The sequence below is a fragment of the Oncorhynchus clarkii genome, chromosome 29 (assembly GCF_045791955.1).
Source record: "Oncorhynchus clarkii lewisi isolate Uvic-CL-2024 chromosome 29, UVic_Ocla_1.0, whole genome shotgun sequence".
Lineage (NCBI taxonomy): Eukaryota > Metazoa > Chordata > Actinopteri > Salmoniformes > Salmonidae > Oncorhynchus > Oncorhynchus clarkii.
Genome location: NC_092175.1, coordinates 6,033,783 through 6,055,845, shown reverse-complemented (window position 1 = coordinate 6,055,845; position 22,063 = coordinate 6,033,783). Strand labels below are relative to the sequence as shown.

Below are 22,063 nucleotides of genomic sequence, written 5' to 3'. Positions count from 1 at the left end.
ATAAATCAAATAAAAATTGTATTTGTCACATACACATGGTTAGCAGATGTTAATGCGAGTGTAGCGAAATGCTTGTGCTTCCAGTTCCGACAATGCAGTAATAACCAACGAGTAATCTAGCTAACAATTCCAAACTACTACCTTATACACACAAGTGTAAAGGGATAAAGAATATGTACACAAAGATATATGAATGAGTGATGGTACAGAGCAGCATAGGCAAGATGCAGTAGATGGTATCGAGTACAGTATATACATTTGAGATGAGTATGTAAACAAAGTGGCATAGTTTAAAGTGGCTAGTGATACATGTATTACATAAAGATGCAGTAGATGATATAGAGTACAGTATATACGTATATATATATGAGATAAATAATGTAGGGTATGTAAACATTATATTAAGTAGCATTGTTTCAAGTTGCTAGTGATATATTTTACATCAATTCCCATCATTAAAGTGGCTGGAGTTGAGTCAGTGTGTTGGCAGCAGACACTCAATGTTAGTGGTGGCTGTTTAACAGTCTGATGGCCTTGAGATAGAAGCTGTTTTTCAGTCTCTCGGTCCCAGCTTTGATGCACCTGTACTGACCTCGCCTTCTGGATGATAGCGGGGTGAACAGGCAGTGGCTTGGGTGGTTGTTGTCCTTGATGATCTTTATGGCCTTCCTGTGACACAGGGTGGTGCAGGTGTCCTGGAGGGCAGGTAGTTTGCCCCCGGTGATGCATTGTGCAGACCTCACTACCCTCTGGAGAGCCTTACGGTTGTGGGCGGAACAGTTGCCGTACCAGGCGGTGATACAGCCCGACAGGATGCTCTCGATTGTGCATCTGTAGAAGTTTGTGAGTGCTTTTGGTGACAAGCCAAATTTCTTCAGCCTCCTGAGGTTGAAGAGGCGCTGCTGCGCCTTCTTCACGATGCTGTCTGTGTGGGTGGACCAATTCAGTTTGTCTTTGATGTGTACGCAGAGGAACTTAATAAAACTTACTACCCTCTCCACTACTGTTCCATCGATGTGGATAGAAATTGAAATTGAATAAAAATTGAATCAAAGAAACTGCTTCAATAGAAATCTCCAATAATGCTTGTAGGTGATGTCATGGCAGAGTTGGCTAGCTAAGCCACAGAAACGTCATCGGGGTTGATGCATATGCGTTTTGCCGGATGTTTAGCCTGCATTTTTCATACTTGACGCACATGTGCTTCGCTTTTCAACTAGCTAAACCCTAGCTAATTGGAGTCTCTGTGTACTTCCGTTTGTACCACTGCACAATATTTTAAAGGCTTAATTTTAGGGGCTTAATCTGTGTCTGGGAAACCGGCCCTTAATAAGCAAGTACCCCAGACACCAGTCGTGGGGTCAATACCAAGTGCATTTGACTGCTTGGCATATTGTTTACACCGTAAATTATATGAACTGACATATAATACATCTAGTCTAATCCTTTTCATATTGTTTAACCAGTAATTTATGTGACCAAATGTACATGTATAGTCTAATCCTTTTCTGTACAGTGAGTGTTTTGTACTTCTGATTTAATCTAATTCTGTTCTTTACATGGTTACTGACAAAAGCTAGATAAAGGTAAAAAATTACTGCCGGCTGTAGTGATGCTGAAATGCGATCAATTACCTACAGTAAGAATATTTGTGGACAGTTACAATTCCATGTTGCACAATCACAAATAATGAGGAAGGTACAAGGGCATGAGGTAATGGCAAACAATCCCATATCCTGCAAAAACACCTCTCATCACAAACATACAAAACAACTCGTGTGAATGTTAGAGTTTGGACTGGTATCTAATTTCCTTGTTAAGATATTCATGCCTTGGACATGGTTGTTCATGTTCAGCTTCGTGTAGGAGAAGTGGAATTTCGATGGCATCCACTTCATCGGCAATAACAAAGGCGAATTCCATGTCTGACATTTAACGTTTCCTATAAGAAAAAAACAGAAGTTGTCAGATAGCAAACTGTCAGTGCATAAATATGTACCTCCCTGACTTTACTCGTTGATTTACGTCTACAGTCGGTTTATCACTCAAACGCGCACATTTACTTCTCAATCCCAGTTTGACAGGCATTCCCGGAAGTCTCACAATGTTATGTCTCTGGTTTAAGAACGCTTGTTTCATCAAACAGTAGGCCAGCGGTACTAATATTAGTACTTGAAATTATTCTCATCATATATATTTGTTAAAATGAGGTAATTTAAAATGTGGAGTGTGGCAGCCTGGTCTCTAGACTAGACGTAACATAGTAAAAGTAAATCCGGAATTGTAAAATAATATAATATGTTGCGTTTCATAAAACAGATGGTTACGGCAACCCAACGATTGTAAATTCGTATCTCTTTCTGGACAACTTAAGCTTGTTAGCTAATTAGCAGATTTTCAACCACTTACCTACTTTGCAACTACGTATTATGTTAGCTAACCCTTCCCCTAACGTTAGCCAGACAGCTAGAATTTGTAACATATTACATGTTTTGCAAATTCGTAACATATTATGTTAAGCAAATTCGAAAATGTTGTACGTTTAGCAAATTCGTAATATAATCATACGAAATTAGTGATGGACTTCTACAAATTAATACATGTCATATGAAACGTAACATATCATACTAAATGGAGTGTCTCGGATTTACATACAGAATAATACGAAATACTCTGAGACCAGGTTGCCATCCAACCCAGCCAGTGAAGAGACCACCACGAAAATACATACATTTTCTGAGAATATCTGTGAATAAAAAATTACATTCGATGGTATTTTGAGGGCAACAGTAAATGTAAAATACACACAGGGGATGTTATAAGGCGTCATGTAGGCTTACGGGCTGCCATGTGGCGGCGGAAGTGCCTACCCTGAACGGGTCGCCTGCTAAACTACTACATGAAAACATCCGTGCTACGTCAACATTTTCCTGCATTGTCAAATGTCAGGCTTGCTGTGCTTTCGGCGTTTTGCCAGTAGAATAAACGGGAGTCTGAAAGTTCATTTGAAAGCTCGTGGTTAATGATTAGGTTGTGAGTTATCTTGGCCCAAGAAAATCACGCTAGAACCACAGCGTTTCTAAACGTACTGTACTGTCGACGTTGCTGCCACCGTGTTATCTATATTGTGAGGTAAGCGTGTGCGTGGTTTCCTAGACTAAGTTAAACTGTATCGTTCTTTTGGACTTGTTTGACCTCTGTAGCTACTAGATAAGCTAGTTGGCTAGCAAGTACCTCGACTATCTAGTTCATTAGTTAGCAAAGTCGTTTTTTGGTATTATGCAACTTGAGCCATCTCACAATTTCAAACAAATGTGCATATGTTCGAGATCCCATTTTTATTTATATATATATATATATATATATATATATATATATATATACTTTTTTTTAAAGACAACCCCATACAGCTAGTTAGCTGCCAACAAAATATATTTCTAGCCTTTGACTATAATTCTACTATTCAGACGGTCAGTTATTGTCGAGAAACACTTGGCTTTTGTATTTGCTACAGTACACACAATTCTACTTTGTTGCCAAAGACTCAATGATCTTAGTCTCTCTCCACTACCTCAAGGTTTTACTTTGCTCTTTTGCGTCGTACTCTCATATTGCGAAACAAGTAAGCTATCAATATCTATCACATTGTCATGCTCATTAACTTGTCATAAAGCACAAACATGCAATATTCCCTATTCCAATGTCATACCTATTCCACAACTAGAAATTAAGCTACAAATTATGCAAAATAATCGTTTTTTTTTCAAGCTATTTCAATTGCAGCCTTTTCAGAGCATTGTGTTGAGCATTGATGATGATGCTGAAACAGAACCAATTGTACCTCGGTCCTTTTATAGACTATTTTCACAGCCAATTATAGCTTTGAACACATTACCTGTCACAGTTATCCCCTTTATAACAGATTTTTAAAAAGTGAGCCTCTAGAGACAGAAAGTTCCATGACCTGGTGGTCATTATTTATGTCGATCCAAAAGTACATTAAAAAAAATGGTGGAGGCCGGTCAACCACTAGAAATGTATGGAACTTTTGTCTCTGAAATGGTCGGTGCTCACTGATCTTAGTGTGGAAAGTCTGCTATTGAGTGACACTCAACAGCCACGGCAAACTCTGCCACAAGACTTGAACCCCAATGCACAAAAATCTATGTGGCTTAGATGCTGTTTTAAAGATCTGCTTTACCCATATTTTGGATTTCGCTTTCAATTCGACTGCTCTGGGAATAACAGGGTCACTCATAGTTATCTGACTTTGTTATATTTTCATTTACTCTCAGATATGTGAATGGGAGGAATGTTTATGAGTAGGTCTGAGTGAAACAGTGCCCAATTGTCTTTATGTATCAGGAGGACAGTGACAGTATCCAATGGGCCAGGCTGTCCTCCAGCTATGCTGCTGTAGTTGGCATCACTCCTACATGACTGAACCTTGTTTGCCTGGTAAGGGTTTTCATTCTCAACAACCGGTTTACTTTACAGACAGACTTATACTTAGGCTAGTTGATGATGGAGGCAGCAGGGACCAAGTGTATTTGAATACAACTTGTCTGACCTCTGCCAAGCTTAACTGACCACTTTAAAAGTTGAAGTGGATTGTTAGTAATTGTTTTGATCTTGGTTATTGATTGAAATGGCGTCATAGTTACAGTAGAGAAAATCAATCCCCTCCTGGATCAAGATCCCTGCAGCCTAAATGTGTTTTTTTTTTACATTTGAAAAGTAATAGTGCCCCTTGTGTCCACTGCCAGTAATACAGTATACCCCGGGATGCTACAGGAACGGTATGCAAATCTGGTGACCGCCCAACCCTAGTCACATACAACATTCCATGAATGGAAAGCAGTGGATTGATAACACGGACATGACAGGTAAAATAAAACAAGGCTTAAACAACACCTGTAAATCAAAGATGGATTGATGAGAGTGTGATCTGAATCTAATGGAGAAATTCAAGTTTGAAGTTTGAATTGAAAACCTTTTGGTTATTGTACCTCAACCTGTATTGTTCTGTACCATCTTGTTTTAAAAGGCGGAAAGTAGGCTAACTTTGCCATTGTACACTCTTAGCTAGCCTGTGTACCCTTTATTGTACTGTATTTGCATCAGGTAGTGGGTCTTGTGCATTCATTGGGAATGTGTTTGAAGTCTGGCAATTATGTAGCAAATTAGGTCGGTGGTGTACTTTTAAATGTGAACGGATTAGGCTTAGGTCTATATGATCATGTGAGGCCAGTTAGGGTCATTGGTGGTGATATGGTACAGTATTTATTTAGATAAGACTGATTAATTGTACACTTTAAAATTGCAGGTCAAGGGTTATCTTTACTGTCCACTGAAGTGATTAGTGAGTTAGGCAGGCCTTTCCAAATGGCATGTTGCCACATTGACAGATGCAGGCACAGAATGGTTTTGAACATTGTCTTCTCTACTCAGCTTGTCTTTGTTCCATCAAGATGCTGAACTTGAGGATGCAGCTTTTACTAAAGGCAAGAGCTGAAGAAAGTTAATCTCGCTCTCTGAACAAAGCTACAGTACACACACAAACTGTTGAGTAAATAGTAGGCTTCACTGAGTAATCACCACCTCTGACCTCTAATCACAATGTTTGAGTTGCACAATCATGGAATGTTTTGTTGGTCAGTGGTTGTTGATGCTATTTTCCGATCTGTAATTTTGTACATTGTGCTATTTACTGAATATTTCATCATTGCTTCAGTCACTTTAATCGTTGGTGATGATTATTATGAGTACGTTTTATCAGCGCCTTTGGCTTTCATATAATAGGCCTACATCGGCCTTGACTTGACATGCACTTTTACGTCATGTTCCACAAAGCTGGAGGTCGGACTGTTCTATCACAGTCACACTAACTCCTTTTAGACTAAAGGTGCAAGTACATTACATGCACAGTGCCTTCAGAAACAATTTGGCTGCAGGTAGCCTAGTGGTTAGAGCGTTGGACTAGTAAGCGAAAGGTTGCAAGATCAAATCTCCGAGCTGACAAGGTAAAAATCTGTCATTCTGCCCCTGAACATGGCAGTTAACCCACTATTCCTAGGGCGTCTTTGAAAATAAGAATTTATTCTTAACTGACTTGCCTTGTTAAATAAAGGTCAAATAGAAAAACATACTTTTCCCACATTTTGTTGTTACATTGCTTAAAGTTGAGGTGTTGTGTTACTGATCTACACACAATACCCCATATTGTCAGGAGTTCAGGAGTAAAACATTTGGTTAACAAATCACATAAGTTGCATGGACTCATTCGGTGTTCAATAATAGTGGTTAATGTGATTTTTGAACGATACCCCATCTGTCCCACATACAATTATCTGTAAGGCCCCGCAATCGAGTAGTGAATTTCTAGCACAGATTCAACCACAAAGACCATGGAGGTTTTTCCAATGCCTCACATTTTTCTTCCACTTTGACATTAGAGTATTTTATGTAGATCGTTGACCAAAAATTTCAATTAAATACATTTTATTCCCACTTTGTAAAACAACAAAATCTGGAAAAAGTCAAGGGGTGTGTATACTTTCTAAAGGCATTGTCTTCTTCGCTGCAGTGTATCCATTTTCCTTTATCTTTGTCTCCGATTGGTTGCCATAAAGTCTAATGATTAACAATTCCCTGTACATGGACCCAGGCACAGGAAATGGCATCATTAGTTGTGTTCTATGTATCAGCATTCAGTTTATGATCAATTATTTTGATCAGGAAAGTGTTCTTGTCTTACTGTATCGGCTAGCTTATGTGGGTTTTACCAAACACGGATGAACACAAGCCTACACTGTTTGGTCCTGACTGTTTGTCTGGTCAAAGGACAGTTTTATGAAGTATAAAAGATTGAGCAGCAAACAAGTAAGTGAGTGGACATCCCATTATTTCGTCAGCTAATGTATGTTTTGTCCAGCACTTGTAGGGTATGTTTTGGATGTGTTTAAAGTATTTGCTTTTGAAATGTCTCTTTTCCTCATTTGGGGGGGTGCAAACCCATGTGATTGGCTGGATCAGAGGAAATGAGAGGCAGATGAACAGTCACATGAGGAGGGCAGTCATGAGAGAGAGCAGCTTATTGCACAACAAGCAGTCACTTTCCCAGACTCAAGCAGGAGAGCACACACAGGATCAGACTACACACCTGTACGCATTGATAGGTTGCATGAACACACACATATTGACAAGTATCTTGTCATTGATTTGGCTGTAACAGAGACATTTGGGTAAGTTGTAATGTGGTGAGACATTTGGGTAAGTTTTATAATCTCACCCAATTTTATCTGGAATGAAACTATTTCATATAAATGGTCGAATCAAGAATGTTTAGGCTACCATTTAATAATATACATGTTCCTTGAATGAAATGTATCTCAGCTGTTTTACTTCTGCACGCTCCAAACAGTCTGACTGTTCTGGGGGGAAAAGCATGGACTCTGTTAATTATATGTTTCCTGTTTTTATGTATAGCTCAACCCGAGTAAGCGAATATATGCGGGGTTTAGGCTTTTGTCCACAGTACTTTGAGAGCAGTCGTTTCTAATGTGAGTCACATCTATATGGTGATCACCGTTGTTTTTTATTGAAGGGGCTAGATCAGCTTTAATTTTGCTGGGTTCTATCAATGTCATTTTTGGCATAATTTCCAATCCCCCAAAAATATTTTTGTAACATTTATATATTTGACCTAACCCTCCCCTCCCCCAATTGGAGTAATCCAAGGACAACCATACTTAGGCATCTACTTCCAGTTTATACATACTAAATCCATTTTACGGACACGGTACATTTTATATTGGGTCACTTCATTTTTTTCCATCCTTCAGCCACCCTCAACCCCTAAAAACGATCCAGTCTTGACTTATTTCTGCTGTGCTGTTTCACAAAAGTTCTGAACCTTTCTATTCTCAAATTTCCACAGATTCTAAATGAAAGATGAACACCTTTACTAAAAGCACTATTATATTATTGATCGACTGACCATGGCTTTTCAAGTCACCCAGCAGTGCTATTTGCAAAGATAGATTTAAGTAAATGTTGTGATTTTTTTTATTCTTCAGACATTCCTGAACCAGCAACCAAAAACAAGCTACATATGGGCAGTACCAAAATAAATGATCTAATGATTCTCTTTGCAGCAAAATCTGCAGAGCTGGGATGGTTGTATCCTCCATATAAACTCAGCAAAAAAAGAAATGTCCTCTCACTGTCAACTGCGTTTATTTTCAGCAAACTTAACATGTGTAAATGTTTGAATGAACATAAGATTTAACAACTGAGACATAAACTGAACAAGTTCCACAGACATGTGACAAACATAAATGGAATAATGTGTCCCTTAATTAACAAAGGGGGGGTCAAAATCAAAAGTAACAGTAACTTTCAGGTGTGGCCACCAGCTGCATTAAGTACTGCAGTGCATCTCCTCATGGACTGCACCAGATTTGCCATTTTTTTCTGTGAGATGTTACCCCAGTCTTCCACCAAGGCACCTGCAAGTTCCCAGATGTGCTCAATGGGATTGAGATCCTGGCTCTTCGCTGGCCATGGCAGAACACTGACATTCCTGTTTTGCAGGAAATCATGCACAGAACGAGCAGTATGGCTGGTGGCATTGTCATGCTGGAGGGTCATGTCAGGATGAGCCTGCAGGAAGGGTACCACATGAGGGAGGAGGATGTCTTCCCTGTAACGCATAGCATTGAGATTGCCTGCAATGACAAGCCCAGTGCGATGATGCTGTGACACACCGCTCCAGACCATGACGGACCCTCCAACTCAAAATCGATCGCGCTCCAGATTACAGGCCTCGGTGTAACGCTCATTCCTTTGGCGATAAACTCAAATCCGACAGTCACCCCTGGTGAGACAAAACCGCGACTCGTCAGTGAAGATAACTTTTTGCCAGTCTTGTCTTGGGTCTAACGACGGTGGGTTTGTGCCCATAGGCAACGTTGTTGCCGGTGAGAACCTGCCTTACAACAGGCCTACAAACCCTCAATCCAGCCTCTCTCAGCCTATTACGGACAGTCTGAGCACTGATGGAGAGATTGTGCGTGCCTGGTGTAACTCGGGCAGTTATTGTTGCTATCCTGTACCTGTCCCGCAGATGTGATGTTCAGATGTACCGATCCTGTGCAGGTGTTGTTACGTGGTCTGCCACATCTGCAGTCCTCATGCCCCCGGCACGTTCACGCAAATGAGCAGGGACCCTGGGCATCTTTCTTTTGGTGTTTTTCCAGAGTCAGTTGAAAGGCCTCTTTATAGGGTCCTAGGTTTTCATAACTGTGACCTTAATTGCCTAGGAGTGGGAGGTCCCGGTGCACAACTGAGCACGAGGACAAGTACATTAGTGTCTAGTTTGAGAAGCAGAGTTGCAAAGAAAAAGCCATATCTCAAACTGGCCAATAAAAAGAAAAGATGGGCAAAAGAACACACACTGGACAGAGGAACTCTGGTGTCTATTTAATGAAGCTTCCAGTTGAGGACTTGTGAGGCGTCTGTTTCTCAAACTAGACACTGTAATGTACTTGTCCTCGTGGTCAGTTGTGCACCGGGGCCTCCCACTCTTTCTGTTCTTGTTAAAGAAAGTTTGCCCTGTTCTGTGAAGGGAGTAGTACACCGCGTTGTATAAGATCTTCAGTTTCTTGGCAATTTCTCGCATGGAATAGCCTTCATTTCTCAGAACAAGAATAGACTGACGAGTTTCAGAAGAAAGCCATTTTGAGCCTGTAATCGAACCCACAAATGCTGATGCTCCAGATACTCAACTAGTCTAAAGAAGGCCAGTTTTATTGCTTCTTTAATTAGCACAACAGTTTTCAGCTGTGCTAACATAATTGCAAAAGGGTTTTCTAAGGATCAATTAGCCTTTTAAAATGATCAACTTGGTTAAGCTAACACAACATGCCAATGGAACACAGGACTGATGGTTGCTGATAATGAGCCTCTGTACGCCTATGTAGATATTCCATTAAAAATCAGCCGTTCCCAGTTACAATAGTCATTTACAACATTGTCTATACTGTATTTCTGATCAATTTTGTTATTTTAATGGACAAAAAAAAATGCTTTTCTTTCAAAATCAAAGGTATTTCTAAGTGACCCCCAAACTTTTGAACGGTAGTGTATGTAAATAAGGTATTTCTGTTTTTTTTTAATGAATTTGCAAACATTTCTGCAAAGATTTCTACGCTTTGTCATTATGGGGTATTGTGTGTAGATTGCTGAGAATCATTTTCTTTTTAAATACATTTTAGAATAAGGCTGTAACGTAACAAAATCTGGAAAAGTCAGGGGGTCTGAATACTTTCCGAAGGCACTGTATGTTTGTGTAATGGCTAACTTCTCGCTGTGGTAGTAACTGAGTCTAGCAGAGCAGAACAATATGAGGCAACAGATGTTTTGACTGGAAACCAGCAGTTTAAAAGATGTGGTTTTTGTCTTCATTTAGATTCTCGATGTCTGTTTTTCCTTGTCCGCTGATGTCATTGGTTTCCCCCGCTGGGTGTTCCAGACCTTTTTCATATGTCTTGTGTTTCTCTAATTAATTGACATTGTCCATTTTAAGTGGGCATTTATTGTGTTATAAAGGCAGTTTTTACGGATGTGGCCTTGGGTTGTTTAGACATTAGATTAGTAAGGGTCCTGATGGCGCTCTCGACTCAAGTGGCTAATTCTTCCTCTTCGAATGATTGCCCTCTTTCTTAAGTAGGGAGTGAAGGGGATTTTCAAGGTGACCTGTCTACTAGATTTAGATTTAACCTGAAGCCGTGTATGAAATAGCCTTGGCACACACTGGTCCGAACTGGCTTCACAGTTCTTGGGACCATGTTGTTCTATCTGTAGCCTAATATGTGTCTGTTCTTTCCTCAATTTAGGCACTCTTCAGATCCAACAAACGCAACTATAATTAGCCTAACTATTGTAATTGCATTATCAATAACTCGATTACAAAATGGCAACGCTGTAATCGTCCTCTTGACCTATAAACGTTTATGGTCTGGGTACTGTGCTTCCTTTTGCACGTACTTGATGTCCAAGAAAACCGTTTCAATCAGCGTTTACAATAGACCCCGGGCCACCAGTGGGTTCAGTACAGTAGTTTGAGGTTCATGGTTAAAACACCTCTCAGCTGAGTCACACCATCACCGTCTCTCCATAGCAATAACACTGGGTACACTGGCGACTTTGACTGACTCGTTTTAATTATGGTCCTAACTTGTTAATCGGTGCTAACCAAGGAGCATTAGAGAGGATCTGGGGCTTGTCCTCGGGCTAGTGATATGGTACCAAGCCAAGAACCAGGCTACTCCAATTCTGAGTGATTACCCACTTCATCCCTCTTTAAGCTCACAGAGTCAAACACGGACCGGTGTCCTTACAAATCTGGAACATTTGGTTTGAGAGGACCTAAATTCGACGTGCAGGCCTACACCTGCATTTTTCCTGGACGATAATAAGCATGAGTCCTACACTGTGCTGATAAGGGTGGGGCAGTGTTCCCTCTAAGCTGTGTGTGTGCGTGGGTGCTGCACAGCTCCCCGGGACTGCTGTGCAGAAGAAATATCAGCCCACAGAGAGAAGCACGAGATTGAACTTGACTTGAAATAAGGGCTGTGTTTCCTGTAGGCTTACCCTGGCATGATGTTTTGATAACCATGTAAATCTCCCTCGGACATGGTGGACTTTTATCAATATATTTGTCTATATTTACTTCCGAAAATGCTAATTGGCATCAAAGTAGACATCATGCAAGACTACAAATCCCTACAAGCTCCTGCACGTCATCTCTAGCTGACACCTTTGCTAACAGGTATTGTGTCAATTTAAAACTTGCACAGGACAGTTCACAGAATTGTACTGTTAAAGAAATGTAGCCAATGTATTAATTGCAAAATGTAGCTAACTTCACATAGTTAATCCAGAGATTCTTACCTTTGCCTCGAATCAGGCTGTCGCATCCAGATCATGGCATTTGTAGTTCTTTATTATAGCCACATTAGCAGGTTATTAGCATTTCAATTTTGGGGGATAAATACAGGGAACTATGTTGATATAAATCACCTTGTCCTAGAGAGATTTACATGGTTATCAAAACATCATGCTAGGGTAAGCCTACACGAAACGCAGCCCTTATTTTAAGTGTTTCTAAAATCCCCTATAGGAAAAATGAATGTTGGAAAAAAGATTAGACCCATTTCCTTGTTTGATTGCACGGTTTTATGGGTATTATGACTTCTACTCTGGTACTCTATAGGCAGCAGGTAGCATAATTTGTCTGATTCTCTGTAATAATGGAATGGGCATAATAATGCATTTTATTTTGTAAAGTGGTTTCTTGTGTCAAACAACACATTTTCAGTCACCTCCTTGTCTGAAGGACAAGTGGATAAACAGGTTAATGTCAAGCCTTGCATGTTTTTTTTTACATACATCTCAAGGAATATAGGCTTACATTGAACACACATTGACTGCTACTGTAGGCTGGATGATAGAACAGCTATTTCCATGTTAAAATGTTATGGGATGCATTTTCTCCATTATTTTGATGGTAGGCCACTGGTAGCACTACATTATGATCAAATAGCCACAGTAGCCTACTTGGCCACTTGTTAAAACTGTAACTTAAAGCAGGTACAGCCTCAGTGTTCACAGTATACGTGTGTTGGAAGTTGCACAGAATTTTCACTACGTTCAAGTTTGGGCTCAGCAGACCTTAAATATGCTCAGTGCCTAATTTATTTTTAGTGAACATTTTGGGGTGGGATTTGTTTATTTTTGGCTTGATGTCTGTTTCCGTCTTGGCTTCACAATAATTTTCTGAACACCTTTGGCACTGCCAAATACCTACCACAAAAGCCACCTGTCGTGGACAAATTAGTGTATGTATGTGACTGATGTGTATTTTGTCTCTGTATTTCCTGGTTCTTGCAGTCCTACAGTACAGATGAACATGGACATGCACCATGATCACCACGACCACGGCACCATGGCTCCTCCCACGGGGACAGACTCCCATGGGGATGCAGCAGTACACAGTGCAGGAGGAATGATGATGATGGTGAGTGGGCCTGGCACTCAAAAAAGATATCACACACTAATTTCTCTGTTACAGTGTGGGATTTACTTAGGCTTGGCACCCTGTCACTGCACTTTCTACCACCAAAGTTGCAAATCTGCAAATCTGATTTAAGATGAATGGTTTTAAACTCTCTTAATTCAAACGGCCTGCTTGACATTTCTCTCTGCTGTGTGTGAGCTGAATCACTGTAAACCCCTTGGCTCTGTAGGTGTGTGACACAATTTGTTTTCTATTCCTCTTCTGAAGCAAATGACCTTCTACTTTGGCTACACAAACGTGGAGCTGCTGTTTGCCGGTCTTGTCATCAACACACCTGGAGGTAAGAGTGTGTGTGTTTTCCAGGATGCATTTGTAGACTTGAAATGTAGTGCAAAAAGTATTTTATGACCGTGGCCATTATCAGTTCATTATTATCCCCAAAAATAAGTTTAATATCTAACCAACATTAACATCTCAATCATGTCTCCTCTCAGAGATGGCAGGGGCCTGCATTGGTTGTTTCCTGCTGGCTGTGCTCTACGAGGGGCTGAAGATCGGCAGGGAGTTCCTGTTGAGAAGGAACCAGGTCAACGTGCGCTATAACTCCATGCCTGTCCCAGGAGCAGATGGTACCATGTTAATGGAGACCCACAAGACTGTAGGGTGAGTGAGACCAAATATGCAACAGGCCTCCTCACTAAACGGACACACAGTATTGCAGTGAAGTGTTCCGATTTATACCCCAAATGTGAGACTTCTAGACGTGGCAGCCAAAAAGGGCTACTGGCTCCACATTAACTTGTAGTAGGACATTTTGAAGCTTATTTGTCCCATTTCACACATGTACACGTGTGTATTAATACGCATGTGTGAATTGTAAATGTGTTTTTTTTTGCATATCCCAACTCTCCCCGAGACACACTTGTTGACTGGCTCAATGCTCGAACCACTAGGCTACCTGCTGCCCTGCCTTACTGTTTGTGGGGAACGTTGTAGCCATAACAGGAATTTAAAAATGCCTAAGTAGCCACTAACACCCGACTTGCAGAGTGCTGTGAATGAATTGATTGAAAACATGACTCTCTTAATATTCCTGTTTCCTTCTCTCTCTCCCCTGTAGCCAGCGGATGCTGAGTCTGTCCCACTTGCTGCAGACGGTGTTACACATCATCCAAGTGATGGTCAGCTACTTCCTTATGTTGGTCTTCATGACCTACAACGCTTACCTGTGTATCGCCGTGGCAGCGGGGGCCGGGGTGGGATACTTCTTATTCAGCTGGAAAAAGGCTGTGGTTGTTGACATCACCGAACACTGTCACTGACACCCCCATCTGGTCTATTCATCCTACCACACACGTAAAACACACACATATAGGCATTCTCCTTTCAATCATCATGCATCGTTTTGTTTTTGCATGTATCACATTTGGACAGTTCCCTTTGTCACACTAAAGCTTGATGGTAAATCTGAATTATGACCATGAGCTTCCTGTCTCAATCTCCACGTCTCTGTCAAAAGAGCTGAACGTTCACTCTTCCCCCAGTCGTGCCATTCTCAATCAGTATTTTTATTATTGCGCAACAATCGGTGAACGTTCATCCTTACAGCATCGGACCTAGGGTTTTCTGCTCATACAGGGCATTTGCGACATTTACAACCACTTTCTCCTTGAAGAACAGTGTGCTGGTACAAGCAGGGAGTAGTTATATGAATAGGGCCTATAGTATCTCCTGACCAGGGAACAATGCTGGGCCCTAGTTGAAGCATTCTGAAGCCAAGTCCTCTGCATTTCATCTGACTGTCCGATGGGGGGGTCATACATAATCAGTGTCTCACAACGGGAGTCCAAGGTCATACTTGAGATTGGCTGTATAACTGAGCCTTAGTAAACCCTTTGCCTTGAAGGAGGAAACCATGTGACAGCCTAGGCCAACTGTAGACAGGACCCATAGTCTACTGATAAGTGCCAGCACCATTTTAAAGAAGTTTGTCCTTGTATTGGTCACGTGATTATATGACAACCCTTAAAACCATCGTGATACACACTGCTATACAATGTTCAATTTTGGATAGAGTATTTTTTTTTTTTAAAACTCAGTATTTACAAATAACTCTTCACTTAAGAGTAGGCTTGATCTGACCCATACATGTACAATAACAATTGGCTCTTGCACATTAAGAAGCCAGTGTAAATAGAAATATATGTAAATGTCAAACAAACCTACTGCTAGTATCACCTCCAACGAAGAATCTAAATTCAAGTGTCTGCATTTCTAAATCTTCACTACCATAAATTGTTGCTGGCCAAATCTTTCATTTGCTTGTTTCAAGAAACGAATTACTGTTGAACAGATTACTGGGTCTAATCTGAGCACATAAGGAGGTCCCTAAAAAGGGTTAACTTTATTACTTCATGAAGTGGGATTCCCCACTATAATTTGGGAGTAACTTTTGGTGTGTTTATTCAATAGGCTTAAAGTAGCACATGTCAACACAACATGGATACTAGTGTCCTTATTGGAGCAAGTGCTCAGGTCCCAAGGACAAGCAGATAACTCTGGGAAAGTAGGAGGCTGGATCCAGTGCTTTCTCAGACTGGCCTAGTAACACATGATTTCTGCACTACTCTGTGACCCATCGGTGCTTAGGCCACACACTACAGACAGTACATACTTTGACCGAAGGGTGATTTCTATGAAGTAGAACCTAAAAGAGAAAATATTTCCCTTTTTAGGTATGTCTTTTTAGTTTGTTAATGGTTTACTTTTTTTTTCTTTTTCATTTGAGATAAATGACTGTAGTAAATGTTTATCAGTTGCCTGAGTGACATTGTGTTGTGCCTGGTTTGGGGATCAAATTCCTAGTTGCTATAACTGGATTTAACAGCCACGTGTTCTCATTACATTACAATAAAGCCAGGGACATTAGTATATACTTGAACATAACTGTTTCTGCTTTACCATGTGGGATCATGTATAAAGAGGATATATTAGTCTACTGTACAAATGGAGTGATGAAGTAAATTGGCCAAAAACAAGTGGGAATCTGACCACCACCCCAGCATCGGTGTGAACATGTCTGTATAGTTTTACATATTTATAGTGCTGTAATCTTTTTAGAGAAAACAAGTAATAAATTGTATCATTCAAGAACTGTATTTGTTAGATTCTGTTGCAGTCTCCTGTCCTTGACATAATGCGGCATCGAAGGCAAATAAAAGTACAAGCATACCATTGTAAGTAATGACTGATTTAGTTCAAGTCCATTCAGTTAATCGATCTTTGCACAGATGCTACCAGGTCTGGATGTTTGTAATGAAGGAGGGCAACCACTGTACACGACCCCTCCCATCAAACATTACATTGTACAAAAGGCCACCCTTTGCATCGCAAGTCCTAACTTTTCAGGTAAATGCAGCAACATTACTTTAGACTTATGAATGCAATATGATCCTCAAAGTACACATGTCTTTGTAGAGATACACTTCTCAGGTAAACAAATACCCCTGACCATGTCAAGAGCACAATCACGGTGCCAACCACACACCAATGCTGGAGGGGCCAACCATTTTAGTGGTCTCTGTCCGTTAGGAACCTAAAATTGCAGGTTTCCAAAGAGCGATGGCAAGGTGTTGGGTTTAGGATGGGGCTTGTAGCCTATTCTCTCATTGATCATCTGTTCCCGTGTCTTCCCATCCCCTGTTCCACTACCGGCCCCCACCATGTCACTCGACATCGCCACGCCAACAACATCCACCTCATCTCGCTGTTTCTTCCGACTCTGAAAGAGGAAACCAGTGTGGGTGGTAGTTAGACACATGAAAGTTCTGCTAATCATCAAGCTTTTCTTGCAAAGATAATAGGGAATGCATTGTTCATACACTAATAAGATAGTATTTTATACCTGCAAATACTATAGAGATTATTCATGATGTTGCGGTTACTCACCTCAAGCTCTTTCTTGACACTCTCAAACTCCTCCGTGTCATCCAACTTCAGCTCCAGACGGGTGGGCTTTCTGCGCAGCATCTTCTACCCACTAACGTTAGCTGGGAAGCAGATGTGCTGTATCAATGACTACTTATTCACACAAGAGCCATAGGAATCTGTTGTACTATTATAGCTGGCTAAAGATAAAGGTGATAAGTCAAGTGCTGAGTGCAATTAGGTAACGTTAGCATTAAATCACTTATAGTACTGTATATGAAATGACACAATGAGTAATTGTTAACTCTGCATGGTTGAAAAAGGACACGTAAGTATGAATGTCACTGTTAGTCTAGACCTGTTGATTACGAAGCCTGTGACAAATAACATTTGATTTGATTTAGGCTGCCAAATTAATTAATTGCGCCCATATCTCTGCAACGTCCTACTCCTAGCTAGCTAAACAGCAAGCTGGCTAACTAGAGCTAAGACTACAGTGACGGACCAAATTTGGCAAAGGAGACCAAAATAGCGAGTTTCCCACGTAAATACTTTGTCTCTGAGACCCAATGAAACAGGCAAATCGTTCATATTTACTTACATTTTGTTGTTGTTTATTTGGATAGTATCTAGCCACGCTCTGTAGATTCCGCCATAAATTGACAAAGAGCTTCTGGGTAAAGTAGTTTTTCAGCAGTGCTTTGCTTCGGCGTGCTTGACCCTTATTTAGTCAATCGGCTTGTTCGACATAGAGAACGCCATCTTGTGTTCCTAAAACCCAGAAATGAGTTACCTCTGGTTCGTTCAGCCATTCATATGGCGAAAATGAATAGGAAAGAATAGGGTTTTGGGATAAATGCCGAAAATAATGTCTGCGGTTAACACAGGCTTAATATAAGTCAGTTAACATGACCTTTTTATGAACTCTTTCCCCATACATTTTTGTCATTTGAATGGCTGAACGAACCAGATGTAACTCATTTTAGGATTTTAGGATTACAAACTGGCGAGCTCTATTGCAGCCGACTTTAAAGGTGAGTCAAGACTGACTGGTTTACAAATCACCTTATAACCAGTGGTGTGAAGTACTTAAGTAGTACTTTACTATTCATATTTTTGACAACTGTGACTTTTACTTCACTACATGCCTAAAGGAAATAGTGTACTTTTTACTCCATACATTTTCCCTGACACCCAAAAGTACTAGTTACATGTTGAATGCTTAGCAGCACAGGAAGATGGTCCAATTCACGCTGTTCTCAAGAGAACATCCCTGGCACCTCTACTGCCTCTGATCTGATGGACTCACTAAACACAAATGCTTTGTGTTGGAGTATGCCTCTGGCTATCCGTAAATTTAAAAAAACAAGAACATTGTGCCGTCTGGTTTGCTTAATATAAGGAATTTGAAATTATTTATACTTTTACTTTCAATGTTTAAGTATATTTAAAACCAAAAACGTTTAGACCTACTCAAGTAGTATTTAAGTGGCTGACTTTTACTTGAGTCATTTTCTATTAAGGTATCTTTACTTTTCCTCAAGTATGACAATTGGGTACTTTTTCCACCACTGCTTATAAACTACTCAATGGGCGCGCGAAAGTAGATGACTGTAGACAGAAGTCTATGAATGAACCAACTGCAAGTCTGACAACTTCAACTGTTTCTAGGAAACCCGACAATGGCAGACATGGCATTCGCCTTTGTTATTGCCGATGAAGTGGATGCTGTCAAAATTCCACTTCTCCTACACAAAGCTTAACATAATCAACATGGTCCAAGGAATGAATATCCTGATGATAAAGAAATTAGATTCCAGCCCAAGCTCTTTCTAACATTTACAAGACCAGGTAGTGAGTCCATAGGCTACTAGAATGAGAGGTGTTTTTGCAGCATATGCTCTGTTGTTTGCCATTACTTCATGCCCTTGTACCTTTCTCATTATTATTTGTGATTGTGCAACATCAAGATTCTTACTGTTTGGTAATTGTTGCACGTCAGCATCACTACAGCATGCAGTGTATTTCTTTAATACTCAACCTTTATGTTGTTTTTGTCAGTAAGCGTGTAAAGAACATAATTTGATTAAATCACATGAAAGACAAAACACTCACTGTAGAGAAAAGTATTAGACTATTAATGTACAACAGTTCACATACTGGGTAAACAATACGAATATGATCAGTTCATATAAGTTACTGAGTAAACAATATGCCAAGCAGTCAAATGCACTTGGTATTGACCCCACAACTGGTGTCTGGGGTACTTGCCCAGTGTAGAAATGTTTGACAATAACCCATGTGTAGCCTACAATATATATTCAATTTTATTCACACTTAATAGACAATCAACCAATTAGAATTTGTTTGGTGACAACAATATTACAGACGACAATTGTAGGCTGTAAGATTGGACACAACATTAAAGTAACATCTAGATAAATACATTAGCTAAATTGTCACAAGTAAGATATTTCATTTATTTATGTTAGAAATGTGGATCACATGTAGGCCTATGTAATTAGTGAATCCAAGATGGCGTAGCAGTCGGACATGCGTGTTGATCTTGCCCCATGTAAATAGTCGGTCTCATTGTTTTTTTTCTTCGTATATATTTTTTCTATTTTAAACTCACTTTCCACCTAGTAGCTAAATATACTTCCTTGCAACCCGCCCCATCCAATGTGCCCTGGACACCATATGTGAATTGATTGCCCCCCATCTATCTTCAGAGTTCGTACTGTTAGGTGACCTAAACTGGGATATGTTTAGCACCCCAGCCGTCCTACAATCTAAGCTAGATGCCCTCAATTTCACACAAATTATCAAGGAACCTACCAGGTACAACCCTAAATCAGTAAACATGGGCACCCTCATAGATATCATCCTGACAAATTTGCCCTCTAAATACACCACTGCTGTTTTCAACCAGGATCTCAGCAATCACTCCCTCATTGCCTGCGTCCTTAAGGGGCCCGCAGTCAAACGACCACCCCTCATCACTGTCAAATGCTCCCTAAAACACTTCAGCGAGCAGGCCTTTCTAATCGACCTGGCCCGGGTATCCTGGAAGGATATTGACCACATCCCGTCAGTAGAGGATGCCTGGTTGTTCTTTAAAAGTGCTTTCCTCACCATCATGCCCAATTTTTTTTAAATGTAGAACTAAGAACAGATATAGCCCTTGGTTCACTCCAGACTTGACTGCCCTTGACCAGCACAAAAACATCCTGTGGCGTACTGCATTAGCATCGAATAGCTCCCACGATATGCAACTTTTCAGGGAAGTCAGGCACAAATATACATAGTCAGTTCAAATAGAAATTTGCATCCTGTAGCACTAATTCCAAAAAGTTTTGGGACACAGTAAAGTCCATGGAGAATAAGAGCACCTCCTCCCAGCTGCCCACTGCACTGAGGCTAAGAAATACTGTCACCACCGATAAATCTACGATAATCGAGAATTTCAATAAGCATTTTTCTATGGCTGGCCATGCTTTCCACCTGGCTACCCTTACCCAGGCCAACAGCTCTGCACCCCCCGCAGCAACTTTCCCAACCCACCCCCCTGCTTCTCCTTCACCCAAATCCAGATAGCTGATGTTCTGAAAGAGCTTCAAAATCTGGATCCCTACAAATCAGCTGGGCTAGACAATATGAACCCTATCTTTCAAAAATGACCCGCTGAAATTGTTGCAGCCCCTATTACTAGCCTTTTCAACCTGTCTTTCGTATCTTCTGAGATCCCCAAAGATTGGAAAGCTTCCACTGTCATCCCCCTCTTAAAAGGTGGAGACACTCTAGACCCAAACTGTTACAGACCTATATCCATCCTGCCCTGCCTTTCTAAAGTCTTCGAAAGCCAAGTTAACAAACAGATCACCGACCATTTCGAATCCCACCGTACCTTCTTCACTATGCAATCTGGTTTACGAGCTGCTCATGGGTCCACCTCAGCTACACTCAAGGTCCTAAACGATATCATAACCGCCATAGATAAAAGACAGTACTGTGCAGCCGTTTTCATCGACCTGGCCAAGGCTTTCGACTCTGTCAATTACTGCATTCTTTTCGGCAGACTCAATAGCCTTGGTTTCTCAAATGACTGCCTCGCCTGGTTTACCAACTACTTCTCAGATAGAGTTCAGTGTGTCAAATCGGAGTGCCTGTTCTCCGGACCTCTAGCAGTCTCTATGGGTTCAATTCTCGGGCCTACTCTTTTCTCTGAATATATAAATTATGTCGCTCTTGCTGCTGGTGATTCTCTGACCGGGGGTGTCCTCGGATGGGGCCACAGTGTCTCCTGACCCCTCCTGTCTCAGCCTCCATTATTTATGCTGCATTAGTTTGTGTTGGGGGGCTAGGGTCAGTTTGTTATATCTGGAGTACTTCTCCTGTCCTATTCGGTGTCCTGTGTGAATTTAAGTGTGCTCTCTCTAATTCTCTCTTTCTCTCTTTCTTTCTCTCGGAGGACCTGAGCCCTAGGAGCATGCCCCAGGACTACCTGACATGATGACTCCTTGCTGTCCCCAGTCCACCTGGCCGTGCTGCTGCTCCAGTTTCAACTGTTTTGCCTTATTATTGGACCATGCTGGTCATTTATGAACATTTGAACATCTTGGCCATGTTCTGTTATAATCTCCACCCGGCACAGCCAGAAGAGGACTGGCCACCCCACATAGCCTGGTTCCTCTCTAGGTTTCTTCCTAGGTTTTGGCCTTTCTAGGGAGTTTTTCCTAGCCACCGTGCTTCTACACCTGCATTCCTTGCTGTTTGGGGTTTTAGGCTGGGTTTCTGTACAGCACTTTGAGATATCAGCGGATGCACGAAGGGCTATATAAATACATTTGATTTGATCCACCTCTATGCAGATGACACCATTCTGTATACATTTGGCCCTTTCTTGGACACTGTGTTAACAAATCACCAAATGAGCTTCAATGCCATACAATACTCCTTCCGTGGCCTCCAACTGCTCTTAAATGCTAGTAAAACTAAATGCATTCTCTTCAACCGATTGCTGCATGCACCTGCCCACCCGCCTAGCATCACTAC

The 22,063-nt window shown here is 41.0% G+C and overlaps 2 protein-coding genes across 6 annotated transcripts; one reads left to right on the top strand and one right to left on the bottom strand.

Moving 5' to 3' along the window:
* Positions 1 to 2,868: 2,868 nt before the first annotated feature.
* On the top strand, positions 2,869 to 16,322 carry LOC139388644 (solute carrier family 31 member 1). 5 transcript variants are annotated; one of them, XM_071135428.1, is made up of 6 exons: positions 2,869 to 3,132; positions 4,366 to 4,458; positions 12,955 to 13,081; positions 13,349 to 13,421; positions 13,576 to 13,744; positions 14,202 to 16,315. In XM_071135428.1, the coding sequence occupies exons 3-6, from the start codon at positions 12,968 to 12,970 to the stop codon at positions 14,401 to 14,403; spliced, it is 558 nt and encodes a 185-aa protein (XP_070991529.1). In that variant the 5' UTR covers positions 2,869 to 3,132; positions 4,366 to 4,458; positions 12,955 to 12,967; the 3' UTR covers positions 14,404 to 16,315. The 5 variants fall into 5 exon arrangements, with proteins under 5 accessions (XP_070991529.1, XP_070991528.1, XP_070991531.1 ...); XM_071135427.1 differs by lacking the exon at positions 4,366 to 4,458 and having other exon boundaries at positions 14,202 to 16,321; XM_071135430.1 differs by lacking the exons at positions 2,869 to 3,132; positions 4,366 to 4,458 and adding an exon at positions 5,887 to 6,023 and having other exon boundaries at positions 14,202 to 16,322.
* Positions 16,222 to 17,706, bottom strand: LOC139388645 (cell division cycle 26 homolog). Its single transcript, XM_071135432.1, has 3 exons — positions 17,610 to 17,706; positions 17,030 to 17,130; positions 16,222 to 16,862 (listed from the first exon to the last, which is right to left on the bottom strand). Exons 2-3 carry the CDS (start codon positions 17,108 to 17,110, stop codon positions 16,677 to 16,679), a joined length of 267 nt encoding a protein of 88 aa, XP_070991533.1. The 5' UTR covers positions 17,111 to 17,130; positions 17,610 to 17,706; the 3' UTR covers positions 16,222 to 16,676.
* Positions 17,707 to 22,063: the final 4,357 nt, after the last annotated feature.

Coding starts and splice junctions, on each gene's coding strand:
- LOC139388644 (XM_071135430.1), top strand. CDS start 12,968: ATGAACATGGACATGCACCATGATCACCACGACCACGGCACCATGGCT. Junction 13,422..13,575: donor TGTCATCAACACACCTGGAG/GTAAGAGTGTGT, acceptor GTCTCCTCTCAG/AGATGGCAGGGGCCTGCATT. Junction 13,745..14,201: donor GAGACCCACAAGACTGTAGG/GTGAGTGAGACC, acceptor TCTCCCCTGTAG/CCAGCGGATGCTGAGTCTGT.
- LOC139388645 (XM_071135432.1), bottom strand. CDS start 17,110: ATGCTGCGCAGAAAGCCCACCCGTCTGGAGCTGAAGTTGGATGACACG. Junction 16,863..17,029: donor GTGTCAAGAAAGAGCTTGAG/GTGAGTAACCGC, acceptor TTCCTCTTTCAG/AGTCGGAAGAAACAGCGAGA.